A 22,556-nucleotide genomic window follows, 5' to 3' on the forward strand; every position below is an offset into this window, starting at 1 on the left:
ATAAATAAACAAGTTGTCATGCTTACCTGAAATCCCTTTTTGCCATTCAATGACAGGCATAAAAAGCGACTTTTCGGTGGGTTTTGAGATTTTTAGAGAAAAGGTTTGTACACTGGATGTATATGTTAGTTTAAAAATGTAGCTAACCCTCTCTCTAGGTCAGCACCACCTCCCACGGCTCCCTGACTTTTTGTACTTTCCCACATCAGATAAGCTGAGAGTTATTTGCAGATTCTGGGTGTTCAGCTCCTGAACTCCACGTCGAAATGCAAACAGCCCCGGAATCAGGAGCTGCTCGGACATTTCAAAGAAAACCCCAGACCATTCTGTGGGGAATGGCGAAGGAGTCTGAATCAGAGCTGTATCGACAAGCCCAGCTCTTCCCGGGCAGTCACCGGTCAAGGGGTTTATTTAAAGACAGACTCCGCTTTGTGTGCGGGACATGTTGTCTCTGTTGTCCGAAAACAATTTCCCTGAGCCCTTCTTCAGCCTCTCATGCACTGGACAGTTAAATGCGTAGAATTAAGTTCTCTCTGAGCTACTACTGTTCTTCAAGCAGCCTCTGAGAATTAAATACTAATAGTCCTGTAAAAATGCATCTCTTCTAGCGTTTTTACAGCGTCTTATTCTCCTTCTTCCCCCCCCCCCCCGACACTCCCCTCCCTCCCCAAAACCCAACATTTCTTTAGGCAGCATGAACTGGGCGTGATTTTTAAATAATCAGCCATATCATTGAACAAAATACTTTATTGAATATAGGTTCGGCTTCATAATGAAAGCTGATGATATAAAAGATTTCCAAAGGGCATTTGCCCGCTAATATACAAAGAAAGCCTCAATATTTTTTGAAAGAATAAAAAAAAATGCTCTGGTCTATAACTCATCTAGGAGAAAATAAAAACCTACGGGGACAGGGTGAGTTGATTGTTCTTGGTAGACGTCCAGTTTGTAACAAGCTAACGCCAAGATTAATGTATACTATTGTGATCCGTGTGGTTTTATGTTTAGAGCATCGGATTCCATATATAAAACATTGCAGTTTCTCCATTCCACATATTCAAAATCGGGTGTTCTCTGTAACCGGCCTCAGTGACACAGACATTACCAAAGTACACTAAAAAGGCAAGCACTATGCAGTAAACCAGCTTGAATTCACGCCATGAATTGTATACGGTGCTGATTCCAAGCAAGCAGGATTGTACGGAAGGAAATTCCATCTGTGACTATTTTTAGCGCATATGATCTGTCATGTATCTATTCGGTTTATTTAAATTACCAGGTTGGGGTTTATTAGGCAGCGTCGCAGCAATTGTATATATGTGTGCGGGGAAATATATGTATTCACTGCACAATAACTCAAGCACAAGAAAAACACATGATTACATTGGGGTGCATGGAGGGGGGTTGTTTTTTAACGTGAAAGCAAAGCACTTGGACAAAAACAGGTCTTAAATGCATGATGGATGGCAAGAATAAACCATCAGGCTGCTGTACTGTTTTGTGATATTTTTGTTACAGCCAAGGTAAAAAAAAAGTTACCTTAAAGTACATGTGGAAGAAAAAATATCTAGTCAAGAAATCTGCTGAGAAAGAAACGGTTGAAAATGCCATAAAATCCTAATATTCTTAACCCCTGTAATTCATTCTTGGTTTTTTATATATATATATATATATAAGCCAATTCCGTGTGTGTATATAATTGGATATCAAATTGCATTTGGGGGGGGGGGTTTGTTACTGAAAATTAAATACCGTCTCGGACAAGTGAAGAGGAAAATAAGAGAGAAAGGGAATCCCGATCTGATAAAATCTACCTTGAACTTGGGAATCGAGCATCAGGGAAGCACTGAAAGCTGGACAGACATTAGCATTAGCTGCCAGCGACCCACTGATGTATCCAGCTGGCAGGCTTTCCAAAGCCAACTTGGAGGCGCTCGGGTCCCAGCCTCCCTCTGCCTGCGCGTCCCCTTTGGCTGGCGTTTGGAGAGTTTTGTGAGCTAAGATGCTGTCTATACTGAAGCTTTTGGACTTCTCTGAGCTTTTCGGAGGCATTTGATCTGTCCCGGCTGCGGAGCCCACCTGGCTCTGACTGGCACTTGGGGAGAGCAGGCGTGCACCAGAGGTGGGTATATGCTGACATGCCCTGGCCTCTGCCAGCGCCGTCTCCTCCGCCTCTCCCTCCGAAGAGCTCTCCACCCTTTCCCCCTCGGGAATGCTTCCCTCTTTGGAGGCAGGCGCAGGGAGCTGAGGAGCTGTGCACCTGGATGGATCGGGATGGCCCCAAGGGGCAGGGGGCAGCTCTGGCTGAGGAGGATCTGCTGCTGCCCGGTTGCATCTCACAGAGCTCGCTTTGTTCTCGCCTTCCTCTCCGGGGGCCAGTGCATCCCCGGAGACGCAGGCTGGCTCCGGGGTCTCTTCTCCTGCGGATGCAGCCTGGCTCCCCCGGAATCTCTTCGGTTGCACATCAGCTCGGTTGCCAGCGGGCTGCTCCTTCCCCTCCTCTGCCTCTGCTTTGCCCTTGGTCTCCTGGGATCCTGAGGCTTTGGGCTTCCTTTTCCTCCGCCGGTAGTTCCCGTTTTCAAACATATCCAGGCACCGGGGGTCTAAGGTCCAGTAGCTGCCTTTGCCAGGTCTGCCTTTCTCCCGGGGCACCTTGATGAAGCAGTCGTTGAGGGAGAGATTGTGCCGGATGGAATTCTGCCAGCCTTGCCTGTTGTCGTGGTAGAAAGGGAACCGCTCCATGATGAACTGGTAGATGCCGTTGAGAGTCACCTTCTGGTCTGGAGCCTCCTTGATGGCCATGGCAATGAGAGCGATGTAGCTGTAAGGAGGCTTCTGGGGAGGTTCCTGCCTGGAGATCACGCTGGCGGATGCGAAGCCTAAAGCAGCAGGCAGCCCAGCCCTGTCGGCCCCGTACAGATAGACCATAGAGGAGCCATTTAGCGGGCTGCTCATTGGAGGTAGATGGCTGCCGAAAACGTGGCTCATCGCGGACGTGGTTTTAGCTCCGGGTCTTTCCCCTGGCAGTTCAGAGACGCGAAAGGACAAGGAAGAAACCCTCCAAGAGTCCACCGGGGAGCTGTTTGTGTGAGCTCAGACCCCAACCCTGCCTCAACGAGTTTGTTCTCCCTCTGTCCCGGCTTCATCGCTCTTTTTTTTTTTTTTAAAGAAAAAAATGTTAAATAATTGTTGTAAGTTTGCTATTATATGTTGACTTAGCACTGGAAAATAAATTGTCTCCGATAAACAGTCGCTTGTGTTCTCAGCCCACCCACATTAATTAAAATATCATTGCTACAAAACTCCAAGCTCCCTCCACGTGTCTCTTTGGTACCAGCCAATGGTTCGCCGGGTTTGTCCTTCATTTGTTTATAGCATTAGTCTGTTGATAAGTCTGCCCACCCAAGTTGAATCAAGCTGTGTTTATTTGGAAAAATTTCCGGGCACCCAATATATAAACGCACTGATCTGATGTTTGAAATATCACGTCCACCCTTTGACGCTGTAAGCACACAGTCAGCAAAGCAGGATGTAGGCGGCTGGAGCTCAGAGGGAGAAGGGGCAGAAACCCCCGGGTAAAGGAGGATTTGGTTTTTTGAAAGGATCAATGCGGAGGAAACCAGGCAATTAAATGGAGCTGCAAGGAAGAACCTAGGGGTCTGTCTCTCTCTCTCTCTCTCTCCAAGTGGAGAACAGGGATGAATCCTCAACTGGTGTAAATCAACCTAGCTCCGCTGATTTGCACCCGCTGTGGATCTGGCTTTTTGCCTTCAAACCTGCAGTCATAGAAGATGAGGGTTGGAAGAGACCTCAGGAGGTCATCTAGTCCAATCTCCTGCTCAAAGCACGACGAACCCCAGCTAAATCAAAATCAGTGCAGGGATTGCTCCTGACGCATAAGATAGACATCCAAGCAACCAGGTTTGCATCAAAGATACAGTAGAAAACACGTCTGAAGACAGATGAAACAAAAGCCCAAGGAAGCGATCCAACCCGGGGTATGCTCTAATCGTGTGTCTGCTGCCATTTGAACAGGCCGCTTGTACAGAGTGATGCTAATATGGTCTCTCTAACCTCAAGGGTGAGAAGTATCCCCCCACTGCTAGTGAAATCCAGCAGGAGGAAATTCTGTATTCGGACCTCAGGCCCGCGTGCCGTGTGGATGCAGGGGGACGCGAGTTAAGCAATCCCTTCTTTTCGAGGAACCAAAATCGAAGGGGATTTTGATTATTATTTGGGGGTCACAGTGGGATTGCAAGGAGCAACCGCGCTCCATAAAAGGCGAACTTGGCAGGCATGAGGGGGAGGTTTCGTATTTGTGAATGCAGGCCTGTTGCTTTATATTATGTACTTTCCTGTTTATACCAAGGATGGGGATTATAACAACTTTACAAGTGCACACAGCTGGCCGGTGATTACATTAGGCATTTGTGATGCTCTTTTTTGTATAAACGTTCAGGTTTTTTTTTTAATTGACTGATGTAATGATTTTAATCAAAGGTACTGGCTGAGTCGGACTCAGAAAGAGGTGTCAGCTCTTTAATGAGGGCGATGAACAGACCCCCACTAAGCGTGCCCTCTAATGTGAAATGTCGACAATCAGTTCGCTCTTCTCTTTGTGGGTGAAAAGGACAGATGCTTAGGGCCCTGTTGTGTCCCCAGTTTTTAAAACAGTCAGTGGTGGGGCGGGGGAATCTGCTAAAAACCGATGGCAAGAGATGGCCCATGGAAACTGACTAACATACGAGCATTTTTAGGAAGCTGTGTAAAGGCAGATCTGAGTCATGAGTTTCTGTTCTGATTAGAGGCTGTTTGCCTGCCATCTCTTCTGGGAGCAAAATGTGCTCAGAAGGAAGCACGGGCCACGTCTCCTGTCGGGTCTGATCCAAACTCGAATGGCTTCCGTGGGCTTTGCATCGAGCCCAGACCGAGGGCCAATCAACTTGTAATGCCAGCACTCGTTTGAGTGGAGCAAGCAGGATTTGGCCGCCACTGGTAACTTCCAAACGTATTCGGGGAAATTAAGTGTGCCGTTAGAAACTAGAGTCCCGATCCTGTATCCCTTGCCCAGATAAAACTATGGACTCGAATGGGACTTTTGTCTGACTGCAGGATGGGGCCCTTACTGCATCATAAACATCACACTACTTTTAAAAGGGCTAGTTGGGAATTCCCTGAGGGTTATCCCCTAGGTGCCCAGCAGGAGATCAGAAGCAAGGAAGAAATCTGATTTGATTTCTGCATTTTCAGATGAATCCAGCAGGGGTTCAGATTAACAGCTAGAGAAAGCAATCCTCTTGCTTTGGATTTGCAAATTACTTTAAAAAAAAGTGGATTTCTGATGGTCTCATTTGTTGTTATAGATTGGGACCTCGCTTCCACAAAGTCTGCTTATTAATAGGATTGTGACTCTTTGATTTCGGGCATTACTTCGTAGAATTAAACCAGAGGGAACTAAATCGCGTCCCTAGGAACTCGGCACATTTCAGAGAGTCAGTAAACCGCAAACCCTTTTATTTGATATAAATTATCACATGCCAAGGGCTGGGGGGGGGGACGATCTATATTAGCAAACGCCTTTCGCTCCCAGGGGCTGTTTGATTGTCCACATCCAGCGTGTGCCAACAAAAAAAAAAGTGGCCCTTGGTTGAGTTTAGACATCAATTCTCCTAAGCATCCTTCGTTAAACATTATTTCACATAAACCTTCCTTGTAAAGGGGGCTCTGCGCATCCGTGTCGGAGCCCAGATGCCTTCACTCGGCTGACACCTTATCGACATCCGCCGTGGAGATTTTAAACGGGAGATCAACGTTTAACGTCGCCTCCCCCCCTCCTGTCCCCCCGTCCCCCGGGCTTTATTTAAATTCTCACCGACTCTAGTGCGTCTCCTTGAGAAATCCAAGCAAGAAATATTAAAATAATAAATACTCCCCTGCGATGGCAGCGGGCCCGGGATACAGACACAGGCTCACACGGCCCCACAGAGGTTTCTTGCCTCACTTTTCTGTACATCGCTGCGCGCAATTCCCTGGGGAGGCGAAGAAGAGACGTTCGTCTCGGGTTGAAAACCACCAGTCGGAGCTTCCCTAACAGCTCATTCGCTCCCTGGGTGCGTTACCCTCTTCGGATGCCCTGACCTGACAGGGTCCGCTTGGGAGCAGCCATCGACGTGTCTGTAATCCGAGCCGCTCTCGCTGCCACCGTCCGGGGCTGGAGGCGAGTGGCCGAGAAGCTCCGCGGGGAACTTTCTTTCTGCCTGCTGGGCACAAGAACCGAGCCGTGGGCCTCCTCCAGGCTCTTTAGAGACTCCGGGGTGTGCTTTCGCTTCCCCACACCCGGGCCTCGCGTCCCTTCAAGGCAGCAGGACGGAGGGAGGCTGTCCTAGCAGAGAGACACACTTGGCAGCCTAGAGGGCATTAGCAGCTTCTGTGGTCCCAAGAAGGGAGCAGAGCCTGGGGTGTAACATCTGTAGCGTTTCCCCCCCCGCCCCACATGTGAGTTATTCAAAACGGCCCATAGCCAAAATGTTCACACTTGGGGCCCTAAAGTAAATCACCTAAATCCATATTTGGGCACCCCAATAAAACGATCTGATTTTTCAAGGTGTTTCGCTTTAGGCACCCCGGCTTGCCCATTTTAACCTATATGGTCCCATGTTATTATTCCCCAGATCGCCAGGCCTTGACATCATTACACCTCGTGCTTTGCATCTGAGTCCACGATGCAGGGGAGCTGCAGTCAAGTTTGTGCTCAGTGTCAAATGAGAACTAAAAACAGTTTGCCCTTTGCATGATGCAAAACGGGTGCTGGCGGCAGCTTTTTACAGCTGCGAATCCCTCTCACAGAGGCACTTTCTACCTGACGCCTTTTCATTTCTTTTTCCACGACCTGCTCAGGGCTTTCAAGTTCTCCAGAGTCCACGCCAGGAAGGAAAAATAAAACACGAAGGAGGCTTGCAACGAGATGCTAAAGGGGAAGCGATGCTAAACGGGGGGTTAATATATTTGTGCAAACCTGGCAGGTGACTAGAATGTGACCTTAATTGACTGTCTGGGTATGTTATATTTTTGGGAGTTCCTAAACGGACTGCATTTGAGTCCTGTAGCACAAAGGAAATTCGCTGTTTGTTGCTTGGATTGGCAGAGCTGGAACAGAAATACACAATATAAAGAGCTGTTGGATTTGAACACACACTTTTCTGATCGCAACTCATAGCCAACCTTTGGTACTCTTTGCCAGGGGATGGTGTGAGGCCAAAAGCATAACTGGGCTCCAAAAAAGAATTAGATAAATTTAGGGAGGATAGGTCCATCAAGGGCTATTAGCCAAGGGAGTCAACCCCATGCTCTGGCTGTCCCTAACCCGCTGACTGACAGAATCTGGGGATGGATCAGGCGATAAATTGTCTTGTTCTGTTCATTCCCTTTGAAGCGCCTGGCACTGGCCACTCTGGGCAGACAGGATGCTGAGCTAGATGGACCATTGGGCTGACCCGGCATGGCCGTTCTTATGAATTAAAGGTCATGGGAAGTGGGGAGGGATCAGTAAACTAGGCAGCAGATTTGAAGTCCCAAGCCATTTTGGCGTTACAACGTCTTGACAGTGCTAGGTGTCCACCCACCATCCTCATTAGCCAAAATAAACCCCAAACAAGGCTGGGCCCAGCAGAGGTGAACTCTGCAACACAGCGACTTCCCTGATAGAAGCTGATTTTGGCCCCCGGCTAGTTTGTACTTGAGCACAATTGAAATATTGGGCGTGGTGCCTGAGCGGAGGCTACAATAGGGTCGGCTCCTTAATGGTGCGCTGGGATTTATGTTGGTCCCTCACCTGTCAGCAAGTACGCTGTAGGGCCCGATCCTGCCAGGTGCTGAATCTGTCCCTGAATGAGGCTTACAGGTGAAGGTGGCGTCACACCATAACATGATTGAGGATGGGGGAGTATTTTGGCTGGCAGAATTATGAGATCGTCAGCAACGGTTGCAAGGGACGTGACTACTTTAAATGCTCTAAACACAAACGCAAAACACACAAGCAAACACACCCCGATTCTGCTCCCATCGAAACCAATGACAAAACTTTCATTGACTTCAGTCGGGTAGGATCCAGCCCCCCCTCCCCCCAAATAAAGCCACGTGAGTCAATCGTGTTGGAAAGAACTACAGTGTCCCACGCTATTCTGTGAGGACTCTAGGGTGGGCTACTTGGGGCGTTTGCTGTTGCTTTATGACTCTTGCAAAGCAAGAGTCCAGGCAATGTGACTGGACAGTTTAAAGATTTAAACTGTCTTATTTTTAGCACGGCTCTAATTCCCCTGGCTGGTTTAAACCACCTGGGAGACAATCATCCAGATCGGGTGAAAGCCCTTTTTTGCAAAAAAAGAGAAAGAAAGAAAGAAAGAAAGAAAGAAAGAAAGAAAGAAAGAAAGAAAGAAAGAAAGAAAGAAAGAAAGAAAGAAAGAAAGAAAGAAAGAAAGAAAGAAAGAAAGAAAGAAAACGACCTTAAAAAAACCCCAAAAACGCTCACCAAAATCTGAACAAACTGGTGATTAGATTCGCTTTTCCAGCAAGCATCTCAGACCAGAGTCGGGAGAACACGCCGATTGCTTTTATAAACTATCAGGGACCTATTTCACATGGAAAGAAACCGAGAAAAACAAAAGTTCTTGTTCTCTTTGACAAAAGTCTGTCTACAGATGTAAATAACAGTGACTGTGATGCAGAGCTCTCCTTGACCGGGGGGTGGGGGGAGGGAGGATCTGCAAGAAGATGCTGGAGTCTGTTTTCTGCTTGAAGATTTTTCGAATACAATGCAGAGGGGAAGGCAGGGGTAAAAACGCTACAGCTGTTTCCAAAGGGGGATAAGGGTGAAAGCTGATCGTTAGAGGGGGAAATATACGTATTGAAACACAAAATGTTACGTGTTTCGCACCAAAAGATTCCCAGGGATAGATTGAACTCAGTGTTTTCCACCAGAGCTTAGAGTTAATAGTAACACCTACTTGGAATGTCTCCGTCTGGTAAATGGGAAAAAACCATGCTTCGATTGTAAGTGTTTGCTGGGTGTTATTATTCTGTTAGGTTTTCCTTTTTTGAAAGAAAAAAAAAAAGACTCAAAATGAGCATGCCCGTATTATGCCCGAAAAACTAAGGTTTAAAAAGAGAGTCCAAGGCTGCAAATGAACACCCCCTGCGCCAAGGCGTGCAATCGCTTGTGAGATCGACGGCCCAATCTCACAGACTTTATCCTGGACCCAAAATGCTGCCACCCACAAAGAGGAAATTAGCTAGCTGCTGAAACTCTGCCATTTTCCAGGGCCAGACCGTTGCAGCTTGGCGACAAGGAGCAGGGAGCCCTGTGAGAGAGACATTTAAGTGCTTTCTTTTCCTGAGGATTTTTATTGTATTGTTTAATGTGACAGGGTCCTGCAGGAAGTCAGCCACCCGGAGAAGGGGGGACTTCAAGAGACAGAGACAAGGATGCATTTGACCTACCTGAGATCATTCCCTTCGAGTGGAAATCGAATAAAAATCATTACAACGCCTTTTTTAAAAAATGGTTATTACTAATTCTTCTTTGGGGACTTTGGTTTTCTACCATAGCCGAGATCAGGCGGGTAGGGCTCGATATTGAGTCGGGAAAACAGCTCGAGCCTGAGCGATCATGAAAATTTGGAAACGCAAACAAGAGGATGCTGCCCGCAGTCACTGTTTAACGCGGGCTCCGCACTTCCCAGGGTCCAGTGTCACTCTGGAACTGTCCAGCAAAAAAGCAATTTTCCGGAGGGCCGCAGCTGGCATGCCAAATGCCCCCAGAGGGAAAGGACTGGTAGCAGCAGCGAGTGGCTGCCCTTTCGGGGGAAAGCACCCGCCCCCGGCTCTGGCAGTAGCTTCGGGAGGTCGATACCTGCCACGGGGCAGTCCTTTATCCCGTCAGCTATTTGCAAAATGCGACTGCAATAAGATACTATCGTGCGGCCAGCCTGGACCGCATGTTGGCACATCGGCACTGAGGCGTCTGTCTACACTCTGCCAGCCTGAGAATCCCCGGAGTGGTCCTGGGTTATTCAGCCCCCACCCGCTGCTAACCCCCATCAAGGGCCTAGTGCCCTTTAGACAAACAAGGGAAAGGCTCAAGCAGCAGATCACCTGTGCCTGCAACCCCACTCTGCGCCCCGGAGGCCCTATGCTGGAGAGAGAATCTGCCACTGGGAACTCTGGCTCAAGCAAGGAACCTGTTAGGGAGGAGAAGTGGCAAGTTTAATGTTAGCGGCCCTCGATATTCCTCTGTCTCCCTATCTCCCCCCCCCCCTCACACACACACACGCGCGTGCAGGGGATTCTCACACCCAGCCCACCCTCTCCCCACCCAAAAAAAGAAGCCCCTGATTTCCAGCTTACAGGTACAGAACAACGCGATGAGGCGACTGTGAGCTGGGGAGGGTTGGGGGGAGCTATTCAGCGAAAAATCTCCCCGATTTAATTTGAAGAAGGGGCGAGGATTTGGGGATGTCGGCGGGGAAGGAGAATGTATTCGCTCCTCTTTTTCCCCTCCTTTCTCCCCGCCTTGCTCTTTTATGAATAGACAAAAAAAACTGGAGAATTTGGCACGAGCAGCTCGGGTTTTTGTAGGAAGGCTGTTGACACGGAGCACAAATGACTCCGATGGGCCATGCTGCGTTTCAACCAAGCGTTTCAACGCACGCTGCCAGAATTCGGCCGCGTATGGTATTTGCCAGATCAAAACCAGCCCGGGGAATATTGTCTGCCACGAACTACAGCGTATCTTCTCCGTCCAGCTATTCACCTTTTCGTCCTAATAGGTGTTTAGTGGTTTTTTGGTTGGTTTTTTTATGGGAGGAGATTTGCCTCCTCAGCCGTTTTTATTGTGCTGCATTTATAGTCTGTGATTCCATAGGTTAGCATGGGTATTTACTGACAATCTTTGCAGCTGGCATCTACATTCGTTGGGGGACGTATGTTATTACCATTAAAATTAACTTGGTGGAAACCAGCTGTGTTTGAAAAGGGCTCCTAAGGCCATTTTTATCTAAAGGCTGCTTTCTTCGTTACCAACGTGCTAGACGATCCTGTGATGGTATTTTTTTTATTATTAATTATTATTATTACTAAGCAACAACGAGCCACTACACCTCTGAAGCATGTTAAAGTTGTTCACAAGGGATCTGAAGGGAGAGAAGGCTGGTAGCTTTCCCATATCCGCTGTCAGCCCCGGGCATTTATAATGAGAGCTCAGATTGGGTATGGGAAGCAGAAGATGAAGTCAAATGAAGCCAGATCTTTTGTACAAGAAACGAATAAAAAAGAGAATGCGTTCAGACAGTGCTGCAAAATCACCCTAATATGAACTTGCTGGGATAGTTCCTAGGACTTCCTAACGAGATCCAGATCAAATGTTATTCCTTATTATCCCCACAGGATGTTAAAAATTTATTTTTCCTGTACACTGTTGTTTTATCGGGGCAACTGCCTGTAGCATACTGCTGCTGAACTGAGAGGTAACTGACTACATTCAAAGCACCTCATAAGGCCGACATCTCAGTCGGTAAATAAAACTGTCAAGAAAAAGATTAAAATAAGAGTGATTAATCAGAACCTATCCTGATGAGGATTCTTTCACTCACATGATTTGCGGATTGGAGAATCTCACTCCAGGTTCAAGCCGGCCAATTGTCCTGGGTTTGCAAAGTGTTCTGCAAATCTTCCGATCCTGGGAAGCCCCTTTAAACTAAGCCAGGAATGCCTACATGTTTTCATTTCAACTATGCTATTTCGTCACGTGAACTGAGCCTTTGTTAAATAAATAATCATAAAAAAGAGTAATAAACCTTTAGTCTCCAGGAAATCTACTCGGTTTTAACATCAACGTGTTCCACGTTTTCTGCCCGAAAAATGGGATCAGGAAAACCTGCAAACACACACACACACACACATTCACACACACACACACACACATGCGCCAGACTTTGAGCAGAAGAAAACAACATGGATTTATTTTAAGGTAAGTACAACGATTAAGACCACATAAGACAAACAAGCGTGAAGTAGAATAAAAACAAATAGTTCTCAGGAATGGTCAGGGTGGAGACTATTATACAAAACATCACACTGTCGTAAATAAAAAAACGAATCAGAGACTTTGTCTTTTTTTCCCAAAAATCCACCAACAAAAATAAATTATTTCCTCGTCTTGTAAAAAGAACAGCTCTAAAGAGGAAGAAATTCTCTTGCATAATTGTACAAAAAAAAAAAAAGGAAGAAGAAATCACTTGTAATTAATTGGGCTGCCAGGAATTGTTGGGCAACATAAAAAAAAATAATCCAGTGAACTCAACTTTAAATATTATATTAATGGCTCTGAAAATTAGCCTGATTAGAAATCCACACATTTTACAGCACAATAAGAGAACTTAAAATACCCAGGACATATATTTATATATATAATATATATAATTTTCTTTTTAATCGCATAATGGTCGCTGTGATATTGGTCCATAACTTATTTTCGGAGACCTCCTATACTTTAGCATATAACTTTGCCACTTTGTTTAGATAGCTCTCTATATATTTTAAAGATATCCCTTTTCAAGTAGAATTTACTTGTTTGGAATTTACAGACGATGGAAGAGGATTAAGGGTCTATAAACTCTTTGGTTCCCAGGTCCGCTTAGAGGTTGTAAAAGTATTTCCTTGTGCAGTCTTAAGTGTTTGCTTAATTGGCCTACCCAGGAGAGTCAATGCTAATCAATACTTAGTGCAGTCATAGGAATAGGGGGTGGCGTGGCGGTATATGGAGGGCGTGGATCTATAGGGGATCTGACAGCTTGTGTTGCCGCTCACCTGATGCTCGTTGAGGGTCGAGCTCTCAATCCCCAGCCGGTGAGAGTTGAACATGTCCCGGACGCTCGGGAAAGTCTGCTGCTGGGAGCCAAACGTGTGCCCGGAGAGGTGGTTGAGCTCGGTGCTGTGGTTGAGGTACCAGGAGGCTGCCGGCTGCCCGGGCCCGCCGCTGGGATGCGGGTGGCTGGGGGTCAGCGCGCTCTCCTGGCTGGAGGCCAGGTTCATGGTGGCCAAGGGCGAAGCGGTGCCGTTGGGGTGCTCCGAGATGGCTTCTTCCAGCGCGGTGGGGACGCACATGTGGCCCGGCCTGTCCCCGGTGTAGAGGCTCATGGCCCGCATGCTGCACTGGTAGCTGCCGCTCGTGTCCACGCTCTGGCTGCACGCCTGGCTGTAGATGGAGGGTTGCGCCTGGGGGTAGCCCAGCGGCAGCGAAGCCACCAGCCCTGCCCCTGTCCGGCCGGAGGCGGCGCTCCCGGGGCTCAGCTCCCCCGGGGGAGAAGTCCGCAGGGTCATGATGTTCTCCACGCTGAAGCCCGACAGCCCGTTGCCGGCCGGGTGGTGCTCCGGCAGGGAGCTCTCGGTGGACACCGACGGGGTGGAGGCCACGCTCCTGGGGCTGCCGCTGCCCGGGCTCAGCGTCTCCACCTTGGTGATGACCGGCAGGTCTGGCGAGGAGGCCTCGCTCTTGATGACCACCTTCTTCTCCGAGGCCTCCTTGGAGATGTCCGGGCTGGAGATGCCCGGCGCCTTGGGCTGCTCCTTGGCCTGCCTCTCCTCCTTCTCCTTGGGCACGTCTTTCTTCTTGAAGCGCCGGCGGCGGCGCAGGAAGCTGCCGTTCTCGAACATGTTGTAGGAGTCCGGGTCCAGGGTCCAGTAGCTGCCCTTGCCGGGCTTCTTGTCGTCCCGGGGCACCTTGACGAAGCACTCGTTGAGGGAGAGGTTGTGGCGGATGGAATTCTGCCAGCCCTGCTTGTTCTCCCTGTAGAAGGGGAACCGGTCCATGATGAACTGGTAAATCCCATTCAGGGTGATCTTCTTGTCCGGGGCGTTCTGGATGGCCATGGTGATGAGAGCAATGTAGCTGTAGGGAGGCTTCACCAGGTCCTTGGGGGCCGCCGGCTGGTGGTGATGGTAAGGCCCATAGGAGCGGCCCATGCCGGCGGCGTACTGGTCAGGGTGGCCCGAATAGACGCTCATGGGGCTGGCCATGTTGCTGTAAGTCCCCGCGGTCCGGTAGTAGTTCTGCTCGCTCAAGTAAGGCACCACTCCCAAGGCGTTGGGGTCGGAGACGGAGTAGCGAGCCTGCATCATGGATGGGGCTCCCCCAAATCGCAAGGCGACGCGACGAAATCACCGGGGTCCGGGGGAGGGGGGACGAAGAGGGTAGGGGTTTTGGGGGAGAGGGGCTCACCCCAACGGGATTCCTCTGCAGAGGAGGAGGGCGAGGGAGGAAGGGGTGAGAGAGAGGGAGAGTCTCAAACACAAGCTGCCCAAATCCAACAGGGTCCTTAGCAGCAGTAAATCAGCAGCATCCTTCGGAGTCGCCAGGCGGAGCGTGCAGTGCGGATATCTAGTGATCTCTCTGGGTTGTTGTTGTTGTTTTTTTTTTTCAGAGGTGGTAAAAGCTGCTGCTAAAAGGGAGGCAGAAGCAGGGAATAATTCTCGCAGTCAAAGAAAAGTCTTGAGGGGGGAAAAAAGATAATTCTTGCAACAACAACAAATTCTTCTGGGAGGGAAACCACCACCACTTCTTGCGAACTCGGAACCAAAATAAACTCTAGGGCTGTGGAGGAGCCTGTGAGAGTCCGGTGTGTGTGTGTGTCTGTGTGTGTCTGTCTGTCTGTCTGCGTGCGTGCGCGCAGAGCCACCGGCGAGCCCCGCAAATGCTAACTCCCCTTATAGGGTTTGGGAAAGTTTCAAAACTTTTCTTGCTGAAGGCGAGTTTTTACTCCTCGCCGGCCACGCCTCTGCCCCCGACTTTGAGCCAATCGCCGCGCCCTTTGCGGTGGCTTTGTCCAATCAATGGGCAGGGAGAGCGAGAGCGAGAGCGAGAGGCTGCGGCAGAGCAGCGGGGCTGGGACCAAGGTAAACGCACCGGGGCTGTATCTTTCGAAGGCGTTGGAAGGTAACGAGCATCCAGCGCGGCTCATTCGTGACTTTTGGTTGCTCGCGGTAGGATTTTAAAGGACATGAAATGTAACGTATGAGCGGAATGGGTTTTACGCCGTAAGCCAGGCCAGGTTCATGACGAGCTGATCGCAATGATCAGCGATCACTGAAAACACTTCCCCGAGCGCTGTATTTATTATTCCTCCAGGTTTTTAACGGAGGAAACCTGCAATGCTGTATAAACACAGAGCTTCCCAATTTAAATACATTTTAGTTTAAAATCAAATCACCCTCCTGTCCGTGGGCGGCTATTCAGAAGGGGCTGATCATTTTCTTGGGTTCTTTCTCACACGCTTCTTGTAGCGTAGCTACCTATAAAAGCATTAGCACTGAAAGCTAGGGGATGGCACACATCACATTTCATAGCGTACGCTATCAGATCAAACAGCCGGCACTGGGATATTTGGAAGGTAGCAAGTTTGCAGCTTCCTCGAACACTTTCAAAAGATTTGAGCAAATAAAAAGAAAGAAAGAAAGAAAGAAAGAAAGAAAGAAAGAAAGAAAGAAAGAAAGAAAGAAAGAAAGAAAGAAAGACAGACCCAGGAGAAAAAGACCCACATCGAGATGAGTTTTCTTGGGTTTGTGAAACCCGCCCCTCCTGCTTTCCCTAATGATTTCATTACAGGCAATCAGATTCGGTTAATTAGGGACGCATGCTCGGGGAGTGCAAAGTTCCTGTATTTGCAAAGCTTCTGCGAAGTGCGCTGCATTGATCGTGGATAACGTTTCTCTCCAACGCAGCCAGATGAAGAAAGAAATGACCTCTCCTCCCGCCCCCAAGTAAAATAGAAAGCAAAGAACAAAACCACCTCCCTTTGGATCCAAATTTCTGAAAGGTGAATTTAAATTAAAACGGAATAAAATAGCTACAGACCCAGTCTGTGTCCGCTGCCTACTGAAATAAGGCCCTCCGTCTACAATTTACTTCATGCGACTTTTGAAAAGACCATCTAACAATTTGTGCGGAGCAAAACTCAGTCTTCGGGAATCGGTAAAGCTTCAGACAGGGACACATTTAACAAAAAGCGAATTTCGTGTGTGTGTGTGTGAGAGAGAGAGAGAGAGAGAGAGAGAGATGTCTCCTTATTTATCTTAACAAATATACTCAGTACATAACTATCAGGGATCCAAGTGGGGTAGGTATTGCAGGGCTAATGGTCCTACCTGAGAATCACAAAAGCTCTCTGTGAATGTCTTAATACAAAAGGGAAAGTTTTTTACCCAACACTTGTAAATCCACCAAAAACCTGTAATGGAAATTGATTGTAAAATGCAGTTGATGTCTTGGAAACTTTCACCTTCGTTTCATAGCAATAAATTCAAATGACACCCTTCGATTTCTTTAGGTAGAATAAATGCCAGGGTGATTTTCACAAGAGCATAAAAAAGCAAATTAGGTTAGCGTTGCTGGTGTCTCATTTAAATGTATTAACGGAGAAACGGGGTTTATTTAACAGGTTTTTAAACGACTTCCCATTTTTAAACTTCAGCTTTCAGTACAACCACACTTCTGATCAGCCCTAATTGTTTTAAAGCACACAATAAGCATAGGGGGACTTTTTTTAAAAAAATCATACACAATTTTAAAAAGTTGTAAACGTCCAACTCTGCCCAAAGAAACACTGGTGGGTTATAGCTCTTTAACCTATTATTTCCTAAAAGTTTAAGTTTTGTCTCAACAAATAGCCTGGTTACTAAACCTTACGTCCCATCAGTTCACCACTCTCAAAACTTTACGGAGCGTAAGTTTCTAAAGAAATCGAAAAGACGCCCTGTGCCCTCGCATCACCCATTTGGAAAATCTGTGGAGCCTAAGTCCAAAGGATCTGAAAAGCTACAAGACAAAATAGTTTCAGCCCCAAACGAAAGACAGCTAGAGAGATCCTTTCAACCAAGAGCGCAAAGGTGGACAAGAGATATTCTCTTTTCCTTGGAATGCTCCGGCTCTTTTTGGTTTCCCCATTAGGACTCCCGGGAGCAATGTTTGTTTGAGTTATTTGAACAACAGCTTCTACGTGCCTAGAGGTTTTGTCTTTAAATTTTTTATTTACCCTTGGTGGACACTATAAAACAATACTCTGAACCTTTCCACTACCAGATCCCCCCCCCCCCCTTTGAAATGTCCTTGCAATCTTGGAGAATGTTTTTATGAGAAACAAGAACATTGCAAAGACCCGGTTGCAAAGACTGGGATAATCAGGCAGGAGATTTGTCCCATTGTTTTTCTACAAAGGCAACAACAGAACCAGTTGCTTTCTGGTAGCCAAGTGAAGCTCTCCTCAAACATCACCTGAACTCTCCCCCTGAGAGTCTAGTTTGCTCACTATGTGGGTTTTGGTGCCCTCTAGGGGATACGCAGGAGACTGTAAATATTTTTCTCTGCAAACGTTCAGTGCATTGAATGGTAAAAATGTCGGTGCTGACACCTTGTGGACTTATCCTGGCAGAGCAGTTGTAGTATCGAAAATTTATCAAATGTCAAACACGAACGTGGTCTATTAGTTTTCGGGGGGGACTGTCCTGCGGCCGTGTGTCAGTAGGTGCCAGAAATGGGAGGCAAGAGTTTATTACAAAGAAGAAACGAGTTTGCACAGGCAATGAAAAACGAAGCTTAGCTGTTCCAGTGACTATGTTTTTCCTGCAAAAATATATGCACATACTTGCCTTAACTCTAAGCATACGCGTAAGGCTTTGCAGGACCAGAAACGAACACAGCAGAGGTAGCGACATCTGAAAATGGGTATGGGGAAATGACCCAAATACACACACAGAGAGAGAATCAGTTCAGAGCAGCAGCAAATGAAGATCCAAACGTGTCTGACTCAAAGCCAGTTCGTTAGTTTCAACCTTGACTACCTTGAGGAGCCTCCGTTGTTTCATTGTTTCCTGTGCAAAACGTTAGACAACCGTAGAAAGTTTACTAGCAAATAGAAACTTGTTTCATAACGAGCCAGATCTAACATACAATTTCAGCAAAATGAAGTAGGTTTTTTGTTTGTTTGCTTTTTGGAATTTAGTTTTTCTCTAACCCAATGCTATAGAGATTCTAGAGTTGTCTTGACTTGTATTCTGTACAGTATTGCCTATGATAATAATTTGATTAATAATTCTTCAAACCAAAGCATTACAAGCAATTACCTTACTGTATTGGTTTCATCTCCAGGGCAGAAAATAAAGCACAGAAATGCATCTGCCCCTATTTTTCAGCTTTCATTTTCAAGGAATTTGCAAGCTTTCTTTTATTGCTGTCCTTAATGTGTCAATTTCTGAGGCTGGAGAAAGGATTTGCAATAAAAGGCACTTGCAAGAATTGTGGAGAGCAGGGGAAAAATACAAAGGGGATTTGGAATCCAGGCTTTTAGAAGCATTCCTTGGTTTTCTTCTTCTTCTAAAACTGTAAAACACTTCAAGAAAGATTTTCACATTTTCCCTTCTAAATCAAATGCTTGAATTTTAATAGTTCTTATAAGACAATGGTTTATCTTTCACTATTTTTGTAAGCAGTGTTGTAGACTCCTGGATAGCAGGAGATTAGAGAGAGGAGGTGGCTGAGGATATCTTTTATTGGACCAACTTCTGTTGATGAGAGAGACAAGTTTTGGAGCTTGAACAGCTTGAAAGCTTATATCTCTCATCAACAGAAGCTGGCCCAGGAAAATATACTACCTCACCCACTTTATCTATCTTTCTCTATACTATATTCCAATTTTTAAGCAAAATTATTAGGTACTCAGATACCACAGTGAAATGTGCAATACGGGAATTATAGTAGTATAGACTAGAACACTCCCTTTTATTAGGGATTTTTAGGGCCTGATCCAAGTTCTATTGAAACCAAAAGAGAGACTTTCCACTGACTTTAGTGGGAGGTGGGCCATTAGTGCTAAAGCTCAAGTTGGCAATATATGTATGACAGTGAGAAAAGAGATCTTGGAAAAGTGATTTTGAGCAAATGGGATTTTAGTCTTATGGGATCAAACAATAGCTGATGCATGAAACCAGTAGAAGAGGCCTCAATTGTTAGGCAAGTTGCTAATTTAAGAGCCCATCCCCAAATATTCCTAAATGTATCACGTCCAGTTCTGCTTCACCTTTGTTAGAAGACCAACTCTTTTAAGCAACTATTTTTGATGGCTTCTTAGATAGATTTCATTATCTATCTATTTATCTTAGATAATTATATGGCCTCCCTTCTGAGTGTCCCATAATCTTTAATGTATTTATCTTCACAACACCACTGTGAGATAGGAAAGTACTATCAGCCCCATTTTATAGGTGGTAAACTGAGGCATTAAGCTGCTAACTAACTTGCCCAAGGTCACACAGGAAGTCTGTGGTGGTCCTGGGACACAGGCCTCCAAAATCCTAGGCTGGCCCATGGGACCATCCTTCTTCACTGATATACAGTAAATTATTTCTAAAGGGGAAGGGGATAATTGTAGGCACTTCAGTCCACACAGAGGAATTACCCTTCCAAAGGTTCTGCTTCACCAGATTTAGAGTATCATAATTACTCTGAATTAAAGAGAGGTTGTAAATAGCTCATCAAGGGCCCAATCCTGAACTCCCCACAAAGACAAATAAATGAGCCATCAATGTTATTGGGAGTTTTGCATGAATCGAAAGTGGAGAGTTGGCCTCCAAATCATCAAACATCTGATTCACGTGGATGGTCTGTTATGTCTGGATGGGGAACCATCGACTTCAACAGCACTCAGTTTTGGTGTACCAGTCTTCCTGGATGGATCCCACTGCCCACGGCCCTAATTGCTTGTATTGAAATCAGGGTGAGTTTCACCATGGACTTCAAGAGAAACAGCATCAGGCTCCAGGGTTATTGGGACTGTTCTGCATTTAGCCAAACATGTTCATATTAATCCATGTCCAAAAATGCCCAGTGAACTTTGAGCAGAAAAGGTTTCTAAAGACCTGACTTTTTTTACACTTATTTATACAGATTTGACAGAGAAAACATATATGCAATCAACTGCCATAGCAAAGAGAGAATGCATTTGTATCTGCCCAGCAATACAGGGGAGAGATCATGATCACCAAGGTGGTTTTCCCGGGGTGAGGATCATCCATTGCACAGTGGGTGTGCTGACCCCTGTGATTTCCCCAAATACGGGAAACTCAACTGCATAATTTGTGGCAGTGGGGGACTGTGTCGGTGCTTTCCCCTGGAAAAAAATACATCTGTGACTATTCAGAAAGGAGTATCCAAATTTCTTCTGCTTTCTGGTTGGCACAGTAACAGTCAGTTCTGACTGTGGATGTATATCAACAGCATCCAACCCAAGCAGATTAGAACCTAAATTCATAAACCTTCTCCCACCACCACCCTTTAAAATAAACCTAGGTTTCATTGTTCCCATGACCCCGTATTCCACTTGATACAGGAATGTTCAGATTCTTGAAACTCTGTCTTCCCTGAGTCGTTTTTTGAATATTTTAATTCTATAAATAATAATAAATACTGTAATTTAATATCCCATTAAATTCAAAATTGGAGAGAAAAAAATGCTACTTTGAATAGATTTTACATTGTTCTGTTCATAAACGACTGGATTTCAATGAAAATGTAATTGGTTGTGGGGCTTTTTTATTAATGTGCTTTTCCAGATATAGCACACAATCAAAAGAAAGACCAAGATATTTCTATAACTTTTTGGACTACACTGTGTTCTCAGTTTTTAAGCACAATTCCCCACTGGCTTCCACTTTAAAATTTATGGCACAGCATGTCCCTTTGTACATTTAATTTCAGGAAGAATATCGCCATTGTTCATGAATTTGGGCCATGCAACCATTTATATTGTTCTTATTAAAACTGAGCTAAAAGACACCTTGTAATCCCCAGCTGCAGACTGCTGGATTATAACATAACAGTTGCCCACCAATGAGGACATTTCAAAAAAAGAAAGCGGAGCCAAGAATATCATACCCAGAAACTCACAAGAGGATACTTAATTTAAATCAAACATTCCACTAAGGCTCCTTATTTGGAATAGGGCAGAATTCTATAACAACACTCCACTGCCCCAGAGCTTGAAGGCTCAGTAATCCTGCTGGTTTTGAGAACTGCATATACAGTAGAATTTGGCTGATGGATAGATCCATGACAGGGAAGTATCCCAATTAACAAAATGTCCTTTATAGCATAGGATCCCATCCTGTAATCCTTAATTCGGACTAAATGCCATTGACTGGAAGAACATACATGCTGACTCAGACCAATGATCCATCTAGCCCAGTACCCTGTCTTCTAACAGTGGCCAATACCAGGAGCTTCCGAGGGAAGGAGCAGAACAGGCAACCATCGAGTGATCCATCCCCTGTTGTCCAGTCCCAGCTTCTGGCCATCAGAGGCTAGGGACACCCAAAGCAAGGGGTGGCATCCCTTACCATCTTGGCAAATAACCATCCTCCATGAACGTATCTAGTTCTATTTTGGCCTTCACAACATTCCCTGATAACAAGTGCCACAGGTTGACTGTGCGTTGTGTGAAGAAGTGAACCTGAGTAAAAACATCAAGATCAGGCTCAGAAATTAGTATTTTTATCAGATGCATAAATAAGTACAATGCTGTGTAAAGCAATCATGCAGCTAGATACATTGTATCCCCTGTGCACTTTATTTGCACTGGGGTAATTGCAATTTAATTTTATGGCATGTAAGAGCATGCCTACCCTTCTCCCACCAAGGATTCGAGACCAGACCCTTTCCCTACCTTCTATCATTTGCTGCTGTGAAGGTAGTTTTGCAGCTGAGTGCCGAATGTGAAATCACTGTTACTTCACAGGGGCCAGAAATAAGTGAGAGGAAGGCAGGCCTTGTGCTCGAGGAGCTGGGCTGGGAAGCAGGAGAGCTGGATTTGATTCCAGGCTTTGCCACAGATTTCCTGGGTGACTTTGGGTAAACCACTTCCCACTCTTACAAGCATGCACTTAATATTCAGAGGACAACTGCAGTGTCGGGGTTTGAATCTCTGCATTGTTCACTTCCCCATCTGTGAAATGGGGATAATAAGGCTTCCTTCCTCAGAGAGCTCATTGCTGGAAGCCGGTTTAGAGTCCTAGGCGAACCAAGAGTGAAAGAACTTTTAAAATCTAATTATTTGCTCTCATGTTGGACAATGGCAATGAGTGATGCCAGCTTCTTTTGTCGTTTCACTTTCCCCACTTGGTATTGCTGACTCCCGGGCTTCATCCGCTGCAGGGGATGTTCAGGGAGTGTCTCTGTTTGTCTTTACCACAACTGCTTGGGAGTGGATTCCTTGCCCGGGGTTTAGTGTTTCTAAGAGCTCCCTGTGACGCTCTTTCCATTGGGCATCTCGCAAATCCCCAGCTTTAGGCAGGGACATTTTGGACCCCGTTGGAGACACGCAGAGGTGCAGAAACTAGAGTGCCACGGTGCCGCACCCCCTGGCTTGAAGTGGTTTCCATTATATCCAGGGTTTACAGTTTGGTTCAATGGCGCTCAGCCCCCCGCACATTGTCCCAGCCTCCCTGGAGACACCCCAGGG

General features: G+C 46.4%; 2 protein-coding genes and 1 pseudogene across 2 annotated transcripts; 1 reads left to right on the top strand and 2 right to left on the bottom strand.

Annotated features, from left to right (window-relative positions):
- Positions 1-785: 785 nt before the first annotated feature.
- FOXL1 (forkhead box L1) lies at positions 786-11,666 on the bottom strand. The gene is made up of 2 exons (XM_073308477.1): positions 11,646-11,666; positions 786-3,150 (listed from the first exon to the last, which is right to left on the bottom strand). Exon 2 carries the CDS (start codon positions 2,986-2,988, stop codon positions 1,735-1,737), a length of 1,254 nt encoding a protein of 417 aa, XP_073164578.1. The 5' UTR covers positions 2,989-3,150; positions 11,646-11,666; the 3' UTR covers positions 786-1,734.
- A 349-nt stretch (positions 11,667-12,015) lies between these two features.
- On the bottom strand, positions 12,016-14,762 carry FOXC2 (forkhead box C2). The gene has a single exon (XM_073308478.1). It carries the CDS (start codon positions 14,170-14,172, stop codon positions 12,766-12,768), a length of 1,407 nt encoding a protein of 468 aa, XP_073164579.1. The 5' UTR covers positions 14,173-14,762; the 3' UTR covers positions 12,016-12,765.
- A 5,296-nt stretch (positions 14,763-20,058) lies between these two features.
- On the top strand, positions 20,059-20,213 carry LOC140896567 (U1 spliceosomal RNA; annotated as a pseudogene).
- The last annotated feature ends 2,343 nt before the right edge of the window (positions 20,214-22,556 follow it).

The sequence above is a fragment of the Lepidochelys kempii genome, chromosome 12 (assembly GCF_965140265.1).
Source record: "Lepidochelys kempii isolate rLepKem1 chromosome 12, rLepKem1.hap2, whole genome shotgun sequence".
NCBI classification, from domain to species: domain Eukaryota; kingdom Metazoa; phylum Chordata; order Testudines; family Cheloniidae; genus Lepidochelys; species Lepidochelys kempii.